Source organism: Sceloporus occidentalis, unplaced genomic scaffold, assembly GCF_023333645.1.
Source record: "Sceloporus occidentalis isolate IW3139 unplaced genomic scaffold, rSceOcc1.0.p SCAF_162, whole genome shotgun sequence".
NCBI classification, from domain to species: Eukaryota; Metazoa; Chordata; class Lepidosauria; order Squamata; family Phrynosomatidae; genus Sceloporus; species Sceloporus occidentalis.
In genome coordinates this window covers 1,496,175-1,512,457 of record NW_028317142.1, presented here as the reverse complement: position 1 = coordinate 1,512,457, position 16,283 = coordinate 1,496,175, and the positions used below count along the sequence as shown (strand labels likewise).

At 34.9% G+C, this 16,283-nt stretch overlaps 1 protein-coding gene across 1 annotated transcript in view; it reads left to right on the top strand.

Moving 5' to 3' along the window:
• LOC149279558 (piezo-type mechanosensitive ion channel component 2-like) overlaps positions 1-16,283 on the top strand; it is a 185,065-nt gene that overhangs the window by 99,559 nt on the left and 69,223 nt on the right. The window contains exon 4 of the mRNA XM_089501059.1: positions 10,000-10,042. Within this exon, the coding sequence (XP_089357185.1) occupies positions 10,000-10,042 (43 nt within the window). The remainder of the gene's footprint in view (positions 1-9,999; positions 10,043-16,283) is intronic.

Sequence of the window (16,283 nt, the reverse complement as noted above, 5' to 3'; positions counted from 1 at the left end):
GATTGCTCCTTAGACTGCACTGCATGTAAACAAAATAAATGTAATTAGATTGTTTTAAAAAACACAGGAGACAAACCAGCTGTGCCATTTGTATTTTTGTACAAAGGTTCTGTATATTTTAGAAAAATTTAATTAATTGTTTAGATTTAACCAGGAGCTGACAAATCTACAGGGACAAAATGGCCGTCCCCTTATGGGTAACACTGTCTATTCTAATTTGACCTGACTTTTTTGTTAGAAATATGTTTAAACAATCTCATTTTAATCACATATTTGAAAGGACTAGGATCTGTTAACAAATCCCATATGAAGTTTGGGTGGTCTCCTTTTTACAAATATTTTAAGGGAGACCAATGTAAGATAGCAGCTTTTGTCAGCGTTTATATCTAAAAAAAATTATTTGACTAAGCCATTGCATAAAATACCGTAAGTTCCATACAGCCCAATGTCGAAGCCGTTTACATCATGCCATAAAGTTTACCAACCAGTGGAATCGAGGGATATCAGCAAAGTCTAGACATAGGTCAAATGTTTTTAAAATAATTTGTGATTGGATGGCAACACCAGTAAGAGCTCTGGTCATCGGGGAAATTTATGCTGGAACAAACCCAACTGTTACATTGTGATTTCGCCATCACAAAATATACCCCTTAGTTGTGTTTTTGAAATAGAAAGTTTGTTGCTTCAATTGGACAGGGGTTACGGATTTAGGTACCTAATAATCAACTTAAATATTTCTAAATCAATGGAAGCATTTAACTAAAATGGATCTGTTTATTTAAGGAACTTGAAGTCACAACTATATTTTACTTTTATTTTAAAAAATAATAGTGTTTTTTACAATTAAATCGGTCCTTCTCTTAGAGGAAAATGTCATCTTCAGGACTCATTCTGTTCCTCTTTCCATCCTGGAATTCCACTTTTCTAGATCACCAAATATTTGGTGTGTGTGTACCACAGATCAAACTAATAAATTAATAAATTAATGTGTGTAAGCTACATTAAATGTGTCATTAGCTTACTTAGATAAAGTGTTCTTGTTCCAGATGAATTACTTTTACTGATTTCTTGCTCAACTATACAGGATATTTAGCTTTCCAGAAACAATTGCAGTTTTCTAGAAGAAAAGGTTAAGCAGGTTTACACTATGTCTTCCCTGTCATTACTGTAAAGCTAAACATGTCATTCTGCCAAACTACCAATAAAAGTGTCACCAAGAGCCATTAAAATAAAGCAGATCTTTAAACAAATGTATGTCAGTGGCAAGAAAAGTGCTTCTGGATAGATTTAACATGCAAACGTCGGCATACTACTGAATCAGTTTAGAAGAAAAAACTAAACATACAGTATTTTGGGTAGACTACTGTTGGGATCTGATTACTTCTGATTATTTTGTTTTCCCCAAAATAAAATAAAAAAAAAATCCTTATTCTACTCTTATACATCAGTGACCACAAACCATTTTCAGAAACTACCAAGAAGCTTGTGAGAATCATTCTTTGGTCTTTACATGTCTGTAATGTTTTTTTCCATAAGAGGTTTTACCTGATTCTCATTACATGCTCTTATTAAGGGCAACAGAAGGCAGAACCGTTGGGACACAACTTGGACATACCTATGTCAGTCTCTCTCTGTATTAATGTATGCAAAATCAATATATTAAACCATTATTTGTCCTTTATAACTCAGACTTCAGAATGGGAGCTTATTCACTAAAAAGAGAGTGAGTAGGAAGTTTGCAGGAGAGTTGAGGTTCCAGCACCTTATCTTCACTATACATTTGGATGGCCCATAGCCAGTAAGCTTCTCCTGCAAGGATGAGCTTGGATGGTCCTGTATAATGTATAGTTACATCAGCAAGCTTACCTGTAAGTCTCCTCATCTTTTGAATTATGCAATATATAGGACCAGCTGAGGTACTGTGACACTAAAATGTGACATTTATAATACAGGAATATATGTATATAGTAGTCAGACTTCCATTTCAATGCGTCTTAGAGAGGGAGAAGTGTTTGGCCGAGATGTCGTAATCTGAATCTGGTGGGTGGCTTGCTCCTGGGAAATAAAAGGAAGTACATGGGAAAGAACTGGATTTGGTCTCATAACATATGTGGTAAAGACTTATCTGTTAAGGGAATTAAAAAATGTTTGTGATGGAACTATCCTAGACATTAAAGAAAAGCCATAAATCAAACAGGAGCCAACATTTTACAAAGGATATGATCAGCCTGTCAAATCTCAAGGTTCTTCAATATAACAAATAATAACATAAAAGACATTTTAGCTTCTTATGCAGACATAGTCTACCCCCAACATTTATTTTAATCTTTTGGTCAAAATCATGACCATATGTGTGAGTACTCATTTTTTTTTATCCATCTGTCCATGTGAATCAGTTTTTAGAAATTGTGATAGATGTTTTAATGTAACAACCAATGTGTTGCTTTTAAATTAAAATGAAAATGTGGGTAGTTACTTGCATTAAAGGGTAGCACCAGCTACTAACCACTGTGCCCTCAAATCAAATATATATATGGGATGAATGTCTGTTTTTTGCAATTAAGCTTCATTGCTGGCATACCCCCTTTTAATTTATGAATATTTCTCATAATTCTATTCAAATTCTGGGATTGATTTACATGCTCAACAGTTTAGGACATCTTTCCATATAAAATTGTGAACCGAACAAAGTTGCCTATTTAGTTAAAAAAATAAATAAAAAAAAATATTAACAAGGTGTGACAGTAGAGCCCATTGAATGGCTGGTCTTGGGCAAAACCTTGTTGTGTCTGTTGGATGGAACAGCCATTATAATATCAACAAACATCAACTGGCTACAAAGATATGAACTCCTCAGCCTGCAATGTAAGACATGAAACTGACTCTACCTATAACTCATATGCCTATGTTACTAGACACTGTGTGTTGTTGGCTTAAATTGACCTTTGAGATGACATTACAGAAAGCAAAATAAAGGGCCATATTGGCTGTAAGTGTAACTATTTACACAGAAAGAACTAGCAGAACCTTAATTTGTCAGCACGGAAGATAGATGACTGAATCACCTTCGTCTTCCAGGAAAACTGCTCTTACACACTTAACAAAAACTGGCTCAACGGAACAAAAATAAAAGCAAAAAATCTTTCAGTTCCTGCCAGATGTCTAAATTGATACTAGAACAGGAAATGAGATGTTAGTCTATTTGCGAAATTATTCAGTTCATGCAAACAATGTGCGCATCTGCCCTCCTCATGTTTAACACCAACATCAAATAATGATATGTATTTTAAAAGGAGGTGTCATTCAGTGTTGGAAATATGATTCTGTACATTCATACTTTCTCTGAAGTCCCAAATGATCGTAGACTCATATAAGCTGAAGGAGAAGAGGCAGGCAAGCAGAATTAGCCAAGGTGGGACAAAGCCAGACCTTCCATGCCTGGCTCATCCCACCACCTTTACTAAACATCTTATAAACAAACAAAAAAGTCTTAAGACTTAGCGGGCGCTGTAGGAAACTGATAATGACAGACAGATAAATGCTTCTCTACACTGATTCACTTTGCTTCATGTGTACATTTCTTTTATGTAGCTGCTATTCATGATAATTTTCTCACTGACTTCTTTCCTGCACTATGGGAACACATGGAAATGCCAACAAGACGCTCTCCAGCTGTTGGTGAACTACAACTCCCGTAATTCTTTCAGTCTTTGCATGCAAACTACTTAAAGAGACTTTAGGGAGCTGAAGTTTCAAACAGCTGGAGATTCAGCAGAAAGTAGCCTTAATGCTATGAAAGACATCCCTGAGTTTTTAGGTGCAAAAATTATTTCTTTACTTAATATAAACAAAATAAGAATATCGATATAGACATAACCTAATGTATTGAGGTGGGAAACTTCTTTCCTATTATTTTTTTTCTCAACAGTCAAGAGTCTTACTTGTAAGGTAAGGGTAAATCTAATTGAAGTGATATCTAAAAAGTTAATTTGTTTTTTCAAGCGGTTGGTATATTCTGGTGGTTATAAGCTTCCACTTTGAGTAGTAATACAATTGATACATGTGGATTATATATAATAATTTCTAGTTCTGTTTTTAATGATTTGCCAGAAATCTATATTTAGTTATTTTCCTCCACATAAGATACTAACATTTTATTTTTTTGTTTTAGATATTGCCCTGTTGTATTTATCTGACCTAAAAGCTATACCACGAATCAAATTCTTGCCTTAAAAGTATTTTTTTTGAACTCTGAGACAAGCACTTTAACAAAACATATCCTAACATGTTAGACCTACAAGAAATGCATACCGATCACACCAAGGAGCTGACTTCAAAACCTACAGTGTCCTGAAGATGTTTATTAATATTTATAAAAATCATTACATTTCTTCTTTTTGCCCAGGAAATCATTTAAAACTCTCTGATGATTTAAGTATGCAATATACATTGCGTGTTTTGCAGGAGAAGTTCGCTGAGGTTTGACTCTCCTGCAAATGTCCTCTCTATTAAGCGTATATTTCTAACATATGTAAAGCTCGGTCAGTTGTAGCTTACTTTTAAAACAAAATAGCTCCTCTCTAACACTTTGGAATCCCATAATTAAATTGTGTGGTCATTATAGAACATGCACTGGGACTTTAGAGACTTTACAATTAATTAAAGTCCATGGGTTTGAGACAAGTCTTAGGTTTTAAAAAGAGTCGACGGTAATGGTGCCTGTGAAATGATATCATAAAACTGATACATAGTAATAAATTGTACAGTGCTGCAAAATGTGATAGTTAAATATAAATTAATAAATAATGTTAAAACGCATGTTATTTTTTTATGAAAGTTTGGAAAAAGTTGTAAAAATGCAAGACTTTTATATATTACAAATGTGCACACAAACTCTCATGCTAACATGACTAATTTAATCTAATTAAATATTTTTTCCTTTTAAAATTGAACTACATCATCACACTTCCGTGTGGATACTTTATCAACATGTCATCGATGTACTCAATTAACGTGCAATTGAAGTTGTTTATAATCATCATCTGTTTGAACCTTACAGAGTTAAAACAATTGAGCATCAAAGTCCTAAGTGGCATGTCCTGCTTTTTGTCAGTTGCTGGCTTATATGCCAACCTCTGCTCCTACATATGTAAACATTTACACTCATGTTAACATTTTAGTAAACCAAACCTCTAAAGTATATATTTCTTGAAGCACAGCATCATGATTTATGGCCTCATTTAAGCTAAATGATTATGGTGAGCTTCCGTACCTGTACCTTTAATTTAATTAGTTTAATTAAAAAAATGCATTCTTTTGTGACATTTCAGGCACCGCGTGAAATTAAAAGATATATATGTAGTAAATCTATATAATGGAACAGTGAAGGTGTTCTGATTACACTGAAACCATGGATAAAATGTTATTTTGTATGATATCATTGCAACCATCGGATAGGAAGTTTTTGACCAAATTGCATATCAGCGTGCATGAAAAATAAATATTTTAAGCAAGGATTTTGATTGTTTTTTTGTTATGTTCATCAATACTGAGCTTTTTTTGTGGTTAAATGAATTGTTATGCTGAATCAATATCATGGAGCTTGATGGCCAATTTTTTTTAAATAACATTTCTACTAATTTCTACTATATTGTATTAGTTCCATTCCACATCATTTCACAGCTCGCAAGTAAAATATCTACCTGTTTTCATTTATTTTCTTTAACATTATTACATGTTTAATGGCCATAACTGTCTGAATGGCTAATTTACAATGAAGGGGGTAAACTACAACATAATCTCTACGTGTGAGTAAACTGATATTATTATAATTTGTTAAAAACAAGAGTAGAAAACAGAACTGTTAGTGCATGCTGTCCCAAAACCAACACAGTATCTCATTACGTAGCCCATATTTTGTTCTTGTTAGTTACCAAGTGACCTGCTTTATATGCAGATATGACACCATCTCTGACCTATAAGGTAACATGACCTCAAAGAATATAGACATCACTTAGGGCATGTCCGACTCATGAGAAATAAGGTCAAGAAAGGGGCAGTGTGGGTTTTACCGCAGCATCAGTTCTGTCAAAATTGGGTGGGTGTACAGCTTTGCCTCAGCAATGAATGGGAGCTTTACTGTGATGAATGACTCCTTTCAGTGTTCCTTCGCATTGAGATTTTACAGCAGTCAGTGGACAGCAGCTTCCACTCTTTTCTATACGTTGTGGAATTTATGAATCTGCGTTTTGATGAACCAGCTTCTGCCCCATGGCAGATTATATCATCCTTCATCCATGATTCCCAAACTGATGGGCGACTAGATCTACTATATTTATTTGTACGCAAAAAGCGGCAATGCTTTATGTTTCATGAAAAAAACATCAAGAAGTCAATCAAAACCTGGCTGTGTTTTCAAACAGGTTACCTTTTGTTGATCTCTTTCTCTATCATGACCTGTTTTTTTCAGTAGTAGAAGCCAAATCTTTTGAGTCTCATAAATGTTTACAAACCATCTTTGAACTTCTCTTAGTTGCTAATTCACGTAAGACCCATTTATATGAAAGCATTACTGAGCCTTTAACAGTTTCTCCGATTACAAATACCATTGTCACTACATCTCCTTTTCAATGATTACTACTTTAGAAAGGGGACGTTAATAAAACGTAATCTAATCAAAACATTGCTTTACTTGTCCAGTTATCCGAAAGTAATTATTGATCTTTGGCACTTCTTTTAATAACAGATTTTATCAGCTGCAATAAAGCTTTTTATAAGGAGCATTTGGATAGAAAATACTGGTACATAGTATTCAAGATGACTTAATCTGTAAAAATGGTGCAGAGGTATTTTGTTGTATGCTCGTGTAGTCTTACACTTTGTTAAAAGATCAAAATAAAGTAATAACGTGTCTATTTTTGAAAGCATTCTTATTTTACAGCATTTTTTGCACCTGCCTAAAAGTTTTGCACAGTACTATATATATATAAATATATATATATTTATTATTGGGAAAACAGGCATATTGCACTGATTCATAATACCTTGTAAGTGCTTCTTGTCTCAAAGGAATTGACAAAAACAAATGTCTGTGAAATAGAAACACATATCTTAAAATGACATTAGGAAGAATCAGTGTAAATGGAAACAGTTATACATTGTATTCTTATGGAAATACAAATGGATTATGCTGAAATAATTAAATGTCGTGTGTTATACACATTTACACAGAGCACTGCGAGGAACTTGAGAACTTGTGTAGCCCCTGTAAACAAAAGACTGCATGCACCGTTTTTCTTCTTGAGTAGATGGGTGCTTTGTGGTTTAGGGGTTTGTGGTAAGGTGTTCCTAGGTTCATAAAACTGACCATTGACCAAATATGTATTTGAATGATGCTAAGAATTGTATACATTCTCCATCTGTATCACAAAATCTAATTGTTTTTAATACAGTGCCAGGTTTAGTTCAATGCATTTCTCACCCAGGGAGAAACAGAACCACGTTGTTGGCCGGAGCTGGCCATGAGCCCTTAAGATCACAGAAATCTTTGGAGTCAAGCATGAGGTCTAGATTGAGACATAACCGGCGAAACAGAAGACAACCCATAAATACACTAGTCTATTCAATTTTAGCAACATTCCTTACAATCATTACTAGGTATCCAGCTATAATATAGTTTATACTCATTAATAGGTTTCTAGCTATAATATAGTTTATAATCATTACTAGGTATTTCTCTATAATATAGTTTATAATCATTACTAGGTATATAGCTATAACATAGTTTATAATCATTGCTAGGTATTTCTCTATAATATAGTTTATAATCATTACTAGGTATTTCTCTATACCATAGTTTATAATCATTACTAGGTTTCTAGCTATAGTATAGTTTGTCCTGGGGTCATGCAACAAACCACAGCGGTACAAGTAAACAGGAAATAATTATGGAGTCATCAGTGCAAAACATTGGTTTACAGTTTGCACCATATTTAGGTACATACTGTTACTGTTAAATATTTTTCTTCTGCTGCAAATACTTTGGCCATGAAATAGCCCACAATTTCTTTTTAAAGTACAACTAAATTATTTTACACCCTTTCCGTGTCTTTGTGATGACTCATGTGATGACAGACATGATCTAGGCCTCACACACAGTAAACAATTTTAATGGTGTTAAGCAACACAGAAAAACATATATAAAATCAGGCAGATGTTCTGTGGCAGAAATTCCCCTTGTCATTAATATGCTTGGGGTGTAGGTCACTTGCACTTTACTAAAGCCTGTTTATTGGCTTCGTTTGTAAGTCTTTAGTATCAAACCTCGAATCTTGTAGGTTCCATGGGAGTCTTAGGCTTCCCTGTGGGTTTCAAAGCATAATGGCTACTAGATCCTGAAGAGCTAAAGCCCAGTGGCCCCCTTGGAGCGCCCTGTATTCTGTGCAGTGCATTTCACTCAAAAGCCGCAATAGAGGAACTAAAGAAACCAGCAATGCAAGGGATCTGCATCTTCAAGTAAAAGTTAGCATTTATTATGTACTTTAAAACCATTAATCAATCACAGTATAGAAAAGAGAACAAACATTGACAGACCTTGGCAGGATGATCGCAAGCACAGTATTTGCTCCACACATACACTTGGCTTCCCAGTGGGTCCCCCCACTTTTTTAGGATTCTTTGCTAAATGTACTACCATGAGCTGTAACAGCTATTCAGTTAAGTGTTACTCTGTCACCAGTGCTAAGCTACTGGTTAAAAAAAATATCAGGTGAGCGTATTTTTATTTATATGAGTAATGTATAGGTAAGCTAAACCTGAACTGGGACCATGGACACATTAAGATCAGGTAGGGCCACTGTTACTGATGATCTCCAATATATTTTCTTAATTTAGCCTAAAAACGAAGTAACTACCGGGCAAAATTTTACATATGTCATGATTGTGAAAGCAGAAATGCTTTTTTTTTTTTTTTTTGCTTGTGCTGCTACAGCGATATACATAGACATTGAAAAGGCATAATACATATACATGCATAGACATATATTTGTGTATGACAGGTCGTACAAACCACTAGGGCCACTTTTAAACTATTATTCAGAAAGAAATGTGTAAACTTACTTAAGCTATTATCAACTTATTATCAACTATTTATTTTAAAATTATTTTAAAAATATATTTTAAATTGGTAAAATATTTGTTATCTGTGATTTGGCAAATACATATAACTTTTTTTTTAAAATTGCAACAAGTCAATTTGTATACCACTAAACATTCCATTACATTCATATTACAAATCCCATAAACATGCATGGTATATTATCACTCTACCGAAAGTGTTCTTTCATAGTGCTGATAGATCTCCCTGTCTGCAGAGTTTTCTTTTTATATATTTGGAACATTAACCAAAGACATATCCACTTCAAACAATGGCTCTGCTATTGAACTCATTGTTGTTTTCCAATTGAAGACTCTAATAGAAGTTAATGCTTCACTATTAAATATTGTTGACCTTGTTTAATGCTGGGAACACAGTACATCTTCAGGAGTGCAGAGTAATCATCCTATTTATTCTGGCATCAGTGTATGAAGGCTCTTTGTTTGAATTAAAAAACATGATACAATTTGATTGATCAGATTGATCTGTGCATTAAATGATTGAAAGTGAACAATCAGTAAAAGGGCTCATGTAATTGAACTTAACTCAAGCTACATATTTCCATCAGTTGAAGTTGCAGAGAAACCAGTAGAACTGTAATTGGGGATAATAGGGACAACAAGATAATTTTATTACAATACCAATTTAATGTTGGAAGAAAAAAAAAAATGATCATTTTTGGAGAATATCCTAATCATCACTATGTTCTTGCATGTGGTTATATATATATATTTATGTAAATAAAACACAGTATGATATATTTTGGCATCATTAATTCCTATAATATTCTTTTAACAAATATATATAGAAATATACTAACCATGTTTCTTTTTGTTTGTATGTAGGTTCGACGTGGGAAAAAACAATACGCCAGATAGGTTTTGAAAGGTATGTAATTTGATTCAATTAATCACGGGCTATCTAGCTGGTAAATATTCTATTATTGAGTATAACGACTCGAGGAACGACCTGCCACACCTGCAGGAGATTTAGCTCATGACCACCCTGCCTATTATAAGTCATTTTGCCCAAATTCTACATTTTACAGTTCCAAATAAACTAATCTAAATACATTAAATGTACTTTGTTACATTTATATTGCTTAAAATCCTACCTAATATATATACTACATACATATTAGGAAAGGCATTTTAATTTACTTTTCTCTGCATGATTATATCTGCCTATTTTGTTACCTCTCTCACCTTTTGTTAAGTTGCTGAGGAGTGGAACTGGACATGAAGCTGCATGAAAAAACTAGTGTATCACTGTTGTATCCCAAAAATAGTAGTCCTTCAAGTTATACAACAGTGAGAGGCATCCTTTCCCCTCTTAATTACAAATATCAGGTTTTTTTCTCAAAAATACTGTGTGACAAATGCTTTGCTAGTTAGTGGTATGTCAAAATGGCATATCATCATGTATTTACCATTAAGCACCCAGTATGTTAGGGACCGGCTGGTACTGTTACTCTATATGTTAGATGATCTGCACTTGAAGAGGTTCATGTTTTGCATTATTGTTTTCTCTGGAGACAACTAATGTATTTTGGTTGTGGTTCTGTCACTTCTCCTTAATGCTTAACTGTTCGGTACACATAACTGCATAATTGTGTTTACAGATTAAAAACAATGTATATGTATTAAAATCCCATGTGTGTAACATGGGAACTGTCATCTTCCTTCCAACGTCCTGTTCTCAGGATATTCATGGATATTTCTCCCTAATGCCATGTTTCGTTTGATTGAATCTGGTTGGTCCTGGCTCCCATTTTAAAGGTTGGAGAGGAGAAGGAAGCTAACTTCAATTCAGGCAATTGTTACATTAGTTCTGCCACCTAAGGTCACCTACGACTTACTATTCATATAACGTTTTGATGACTGAATCTGTGGACCCATTACTTGTATCAGAGAGCGATGCCACAATGTGATCCATGGTGGTATTTCATTTATACCCGCCATGCCTGAAAACCTCAGAGAATTTACTTTCTGGGCAAGTCTATTATTAACCCGAGTTACAAGTTTGCAAATTGACTACTTTGAGAACTACTACCAGCAGCTAAAAAAAATAGGTAATATACCCCCAACACATCCCATCTCTATTAAACATATGTCTTATCCCTGTGTTATTTTCCGTGGATGGTTTTGTGAAGTTCAATATCAATTGATACATGGGTTGAGGAACTGTTGCAGTTCAATTCACTAATTGGTATGATAATGTGATCATCCTGTTTAGATTATTATGAATTGTTGCACCTTCCACAATATTTCTCAATAACTTTTCTCATTTAGAAATGTGGGATCCCAGAGAGGAGGTAACAGCAGGTAGGCTAGATGGGCTAAATGGTTCTTGGCGGATCGCACCAATTCTGTGTTTCTGGCTGTTACTTTGGAGCTTAATTTGAGCAGAATAAAGCAAAACGTTTAAAGAGCTTATTACTCTGTATGAAAAGTTGGAACATTCATAGTTGCCGTTTAAGTTCAGGTCTTCTATCCTAGTGAGCACCAACATTCTGACATCATGTAGGCATTAAGTTGAGATGTGGAACCTACATCAAAGAAAGTGATGAAGCTGGACTCTTCATTAATGTCACACAATAATGTGTGACATTATTTTAGCCAGAAAAAAAACAGTAAATAATGAGAAATGAATTAGATACCAAAGTATTCTAGGTCATTGTTTAAAAATAAGAGATATTCTTAAGGCAATGTTTATACAATGCAAAGTTATACGTCTCTTTCATCTACTGCACTTAAGGGAATAATTTCAAAATGTTCCTTGTTTTCAAGGGTAGGAAAAACTTTTCACTACTGGAAGTAAATACTAGAAACATGCAATTTCAGCTACATTATATGTTTAGCTAAATTGAGGTTGACATACAATTGGAGAAAGCTTTTTAAACATGCTAGAAGGAAGTCACAACATTGTAAATAATCAATGTCATTGTCTTCACATAGTCCCTTGGAGTTACGTCTGGTAGGAAAAGGTATTATATTCCAGTAATGTAAAAATGTGTATTCTAAGAACATTCCGATTATTGATTAGAACATTTGTTACCGAAATACCTAATTTCTCATGTAAAAATATTAACCCAACCTGTGTGCTAAACAACACAAACATCAATTCCAGAAATACCTAATCATTTAAATTAGTTATCAAAAACATGAATGTACAATGGAACAAAATTGGTTCGATTGATTCCATTATTCATTTTCTTAATTGGTGCTTTAATTCTGCAAAATGATTTGTTACTTTCCATGCCTGGTGATTGCAATATAATCCTTATATCTACCCAAGTAGGAAAGTGTTAAATACATCTTTGATTCTATCTGCATGGGCCTGTAGCACTAGAATGTCTTCCCATTCTTGTTGATCCCATTCTTATGATTGTAAAGTTTATCACAATCATATTTGGGCATATTTTTGAAACATGGAGTGGGGAAGCAAGAAGATAGCTCCCATATACATTTCAACAGAATATAACATGCATTTTTTTAATGTTATATAGGCTATATTAATCTAAATATTGTATGTAAGAATTATGATGAGAAAAAACTTGGATTGTGACAATTCATAAGGTTTATTAGTTAAACATAATTCATCGGCACTTATATAACGCCAGTGATCTTCTAAGCTACATTACATAAAAGACTGACAAGATCAAACAAAAAACAAACCAATGAATGACTACAGCATGAAAATTTTGTATGTATTTCCCAAATTTGTGTTAAACATGGCCTGCTAAATCTTGTATTTGCTTAAGGAACTTGGAAACCACAGAACTGTCATTGATACACGGGATCAGCACTTTTCTCTAACATCAGATGTTTTTAGTTTCTTGAACCCCGATGCTGTAAAGCCCTTTTCTATCTAGTTACATAAAGCTTTCGGCCCCTAAAGAGAGAGCTACATGCACAATCCTCAAAGCATATTTGTCTGTAGAGTGAAATGGGGGTTCAGTCGTAAAAAAGACCCTTAGAATGTTTCTATAGGGCTAATAATTGAAACCAAATGTAATGCATTTTAGTCCACACTATTGCCTTTTAGGTTTCTGTCTTACCTCACATGTCTAGCATGATGACACATGATGTCTATAGTTAACTTTGTGCTGTCTTAAGCAATCATGTATATATGTTCCTAAATTTATAGACTATTTGTGCCTCTCATTTCTTGTTCAGATTGATGTCTGTGTTGCCTTCCAACAGTTATAATAGATTCATAGTGGAACCCGATATGGAGCACTGGACTATAGTCGTACAATAGTGAGAACATAATATGATGTAAAGCAGCATTTAAATCAAACACTGCGTCTTGCTGCTAACACTGGCTGTGTGCGAAGGGGTATGAGCTTCTAGAAAGTCTAATCATAATTTCCCCATAAGTGTTTTACAGTGATGGATAATAACAACTGAAAGTCTGGCCTTTATCACTTGAAGGATTATTTATCACACATGTGCCAGTGAAAATATTTTTTCGCCATTAGCAGTTCAAATGAACTCAGCAGAGAAACTGCCAAGGGAAACATAACTGGCAGCCCTTGAAAAACTCATAGTAAGCTGAAGTCAACGTGGCCCTACTTTAGATGGTGTAGAGAATGGTCTAAGCCAAAAGCATGTTATCTCAGACCACAGATGCTCCACATTTTCTTCTGAGTGTATGAAGACATGATTGTGTTTCCATTATTTATTCACCACAACAAGAATCTATATTATAATGTTGAATATAATGTGTTACCTGAATACAGGCTTGTTCCTATATTAAAAGCTTAGGGAAATTGTGTACCAAAGTTTACCTCTTTGAGACAAAAATCTTCTTTCCTCCCTTGATTTTCTCGGAGTTAAGAATGTATGAGTATATCAGTCTACGGCCATAAACGTTACAATACTGCAGATAATGCAGTTATAAATAAAATTTAAGTTAATAAAATATATTTTCTTCTATTTATCATTCCCTATTTCATAACTAGCTATCAGTAAGACAAAAGGTAACATAGATGATCAGTGAAGACCTGTCTACTACTAAAACATAAATATCCAATTTTTGGCTGTTTTAAATGTTGGGATGGATGGGATCAGTCATGTCAATGTTGTTTATTCTGTTATTTTACTAAGCTATTGATTCATGAGAAGCATTACGGGGGTTATGTGTAAAAAGTACAACGTTTACAAAGTCTTAAAACTGTAGCAACTATTACAAATTATTACATTTAAATTACATTGCATTAATAGAGCACCAACTGAGTCCATTGTGCTATAACGAGGGGAAAAGGCGACATTAAATATATGCGTTAAGAAGCATAAGGCACATTTGTATAGGAGTGGAAGAAGTTACATTTTATTAGGAATGGTTCAGTTAGCAGGAACATCACATTGGTTGCTAATGATTTTTTATATGTAATCTCTTATGTTTATTGGCTAAGCAAGTGCAGACGCCCTGTCTTGCAAATTAACGTCAATGACATATCTAAATCCGGCCATAAAGAAAAAAGCATCGGAGACAAATAAGGCTTGATGCCAGTGCCTGCATTCACTCAGTGGCCAGGAGGTTCGGAGGCAGTGGCCAGGTAAATAAACAAGCACTATTTCACATTTTTCTTCACTGGTCCCTGCAAACGTATTTTGGGCATGGCCGGCTGTGAATGAATAAGAAGGAACAAACCAGAGGCAGTATTTGTTAAGGCAAACCTGAAAATGTGGCGAAAAGTGTTTCTACAGTATTTCCATTGCTCAAAATTTTCTTCTTTTCATCAGAATTGCTCCAGTGTTTGCATTAAGAATATGCCACATCACTTATGGCCTGCTATGTTTTTATGCTTAGCATAAAATTAAAACTGCATATAAATGCATGCATAACCTCCTAACTCAAAAAAACCCAAAGGGATCGATCCAGCATTTGAAAAAAAAAACTTCCAGCTTTATTTTACTTAATGATTAAATAACCTCCTAACTGTCCCGTTTTCCAAAGGACAGTAGTGATTTTAGGACACTGTCTTTTTTGTGGCCAGTGGGGATTGTGAGCCAGTTAAGGAGATCAAAATATCATCCCTAACTGGCGCCAGTTAGTAATATTGAGGTCTGTGCTTGGGTATTAACAAGTATTAACTAACTAATAACAAGAGACCACATCAAAGAGGCAATTACAGGTCTAAAAAGGTTTTTAAATGTGTTCAGTGTTGCATGAATTAAAATAAATTTTACTGCACGCAGTTTTGGTTTTTTGCTATTGGTATAAAGGTAGCAAATCATATGTACACTGAGCAGCCATAGCATTATGACCACCTGCATAATATTGTGTAGGTCCCCCTTTTGCCACCAAAACAGACCTGACCCGTCGAGGCATGGACTCCACTAGACCTCTGAAGGTGTGCTTCGGTATCTGGCACCAAGATGTTAGCAGCAGATCCTCCAAGTCCTGTAAAGGTGGGGTCCCACCTGTAAGTCCTGTAGTCCTGGGTCTCCATGGATGCATCCTGGTGCCAGGTAAGCAACCTGGCCATCCATGTGATGTAAAAGAAAATGTGATTCATCAGACCAGGCCACCTTGTTCCATTACTCCGTGGTCCAGTTGTTATGCTCATGTGCCCACTGTAGGCACAGTGGACAGGGGTCAGCATGGACACCCTGACTGGTCTGCAACTTTGCAGCCCCATACGCAACAATGTCTGTTCTGACACCTTCCTATCAGAACCAGCATTAACTTTTTCAGCAATTTGAGCTACAGTCTGTTGGATTTAACCACATGGGCCAGCCATTGCTCCCCACCTGCATCAATGAGCCTTGGCAGCCCATGACACTCTGTCCAGTTCACTGCTTTTCCTTCCTTGGCAGCCACTGACAGGTGCCATGATAACAAGATTATCAGTGTTATTCACTTTACCTGTCAGTGGTCATAATGTTATGGCTGATCAGTGTATGCTAGCTGAACACTATGATTTGCTGGCACTACTCACTGTGAGGCTATATAGAAGTGTGAGGCTATATAGATAAACAATGTAATTCAGGCAGGTGGCTATGTTCAGATTCCGTTGGATGAAACATCAGCTGCTGATGCCAGTGTCAGTGGCTGATCCTAACATATTCTACATTTTCGTTAAATGGTTAACATCTTTGCAGTAAAGAATAAACTGTCA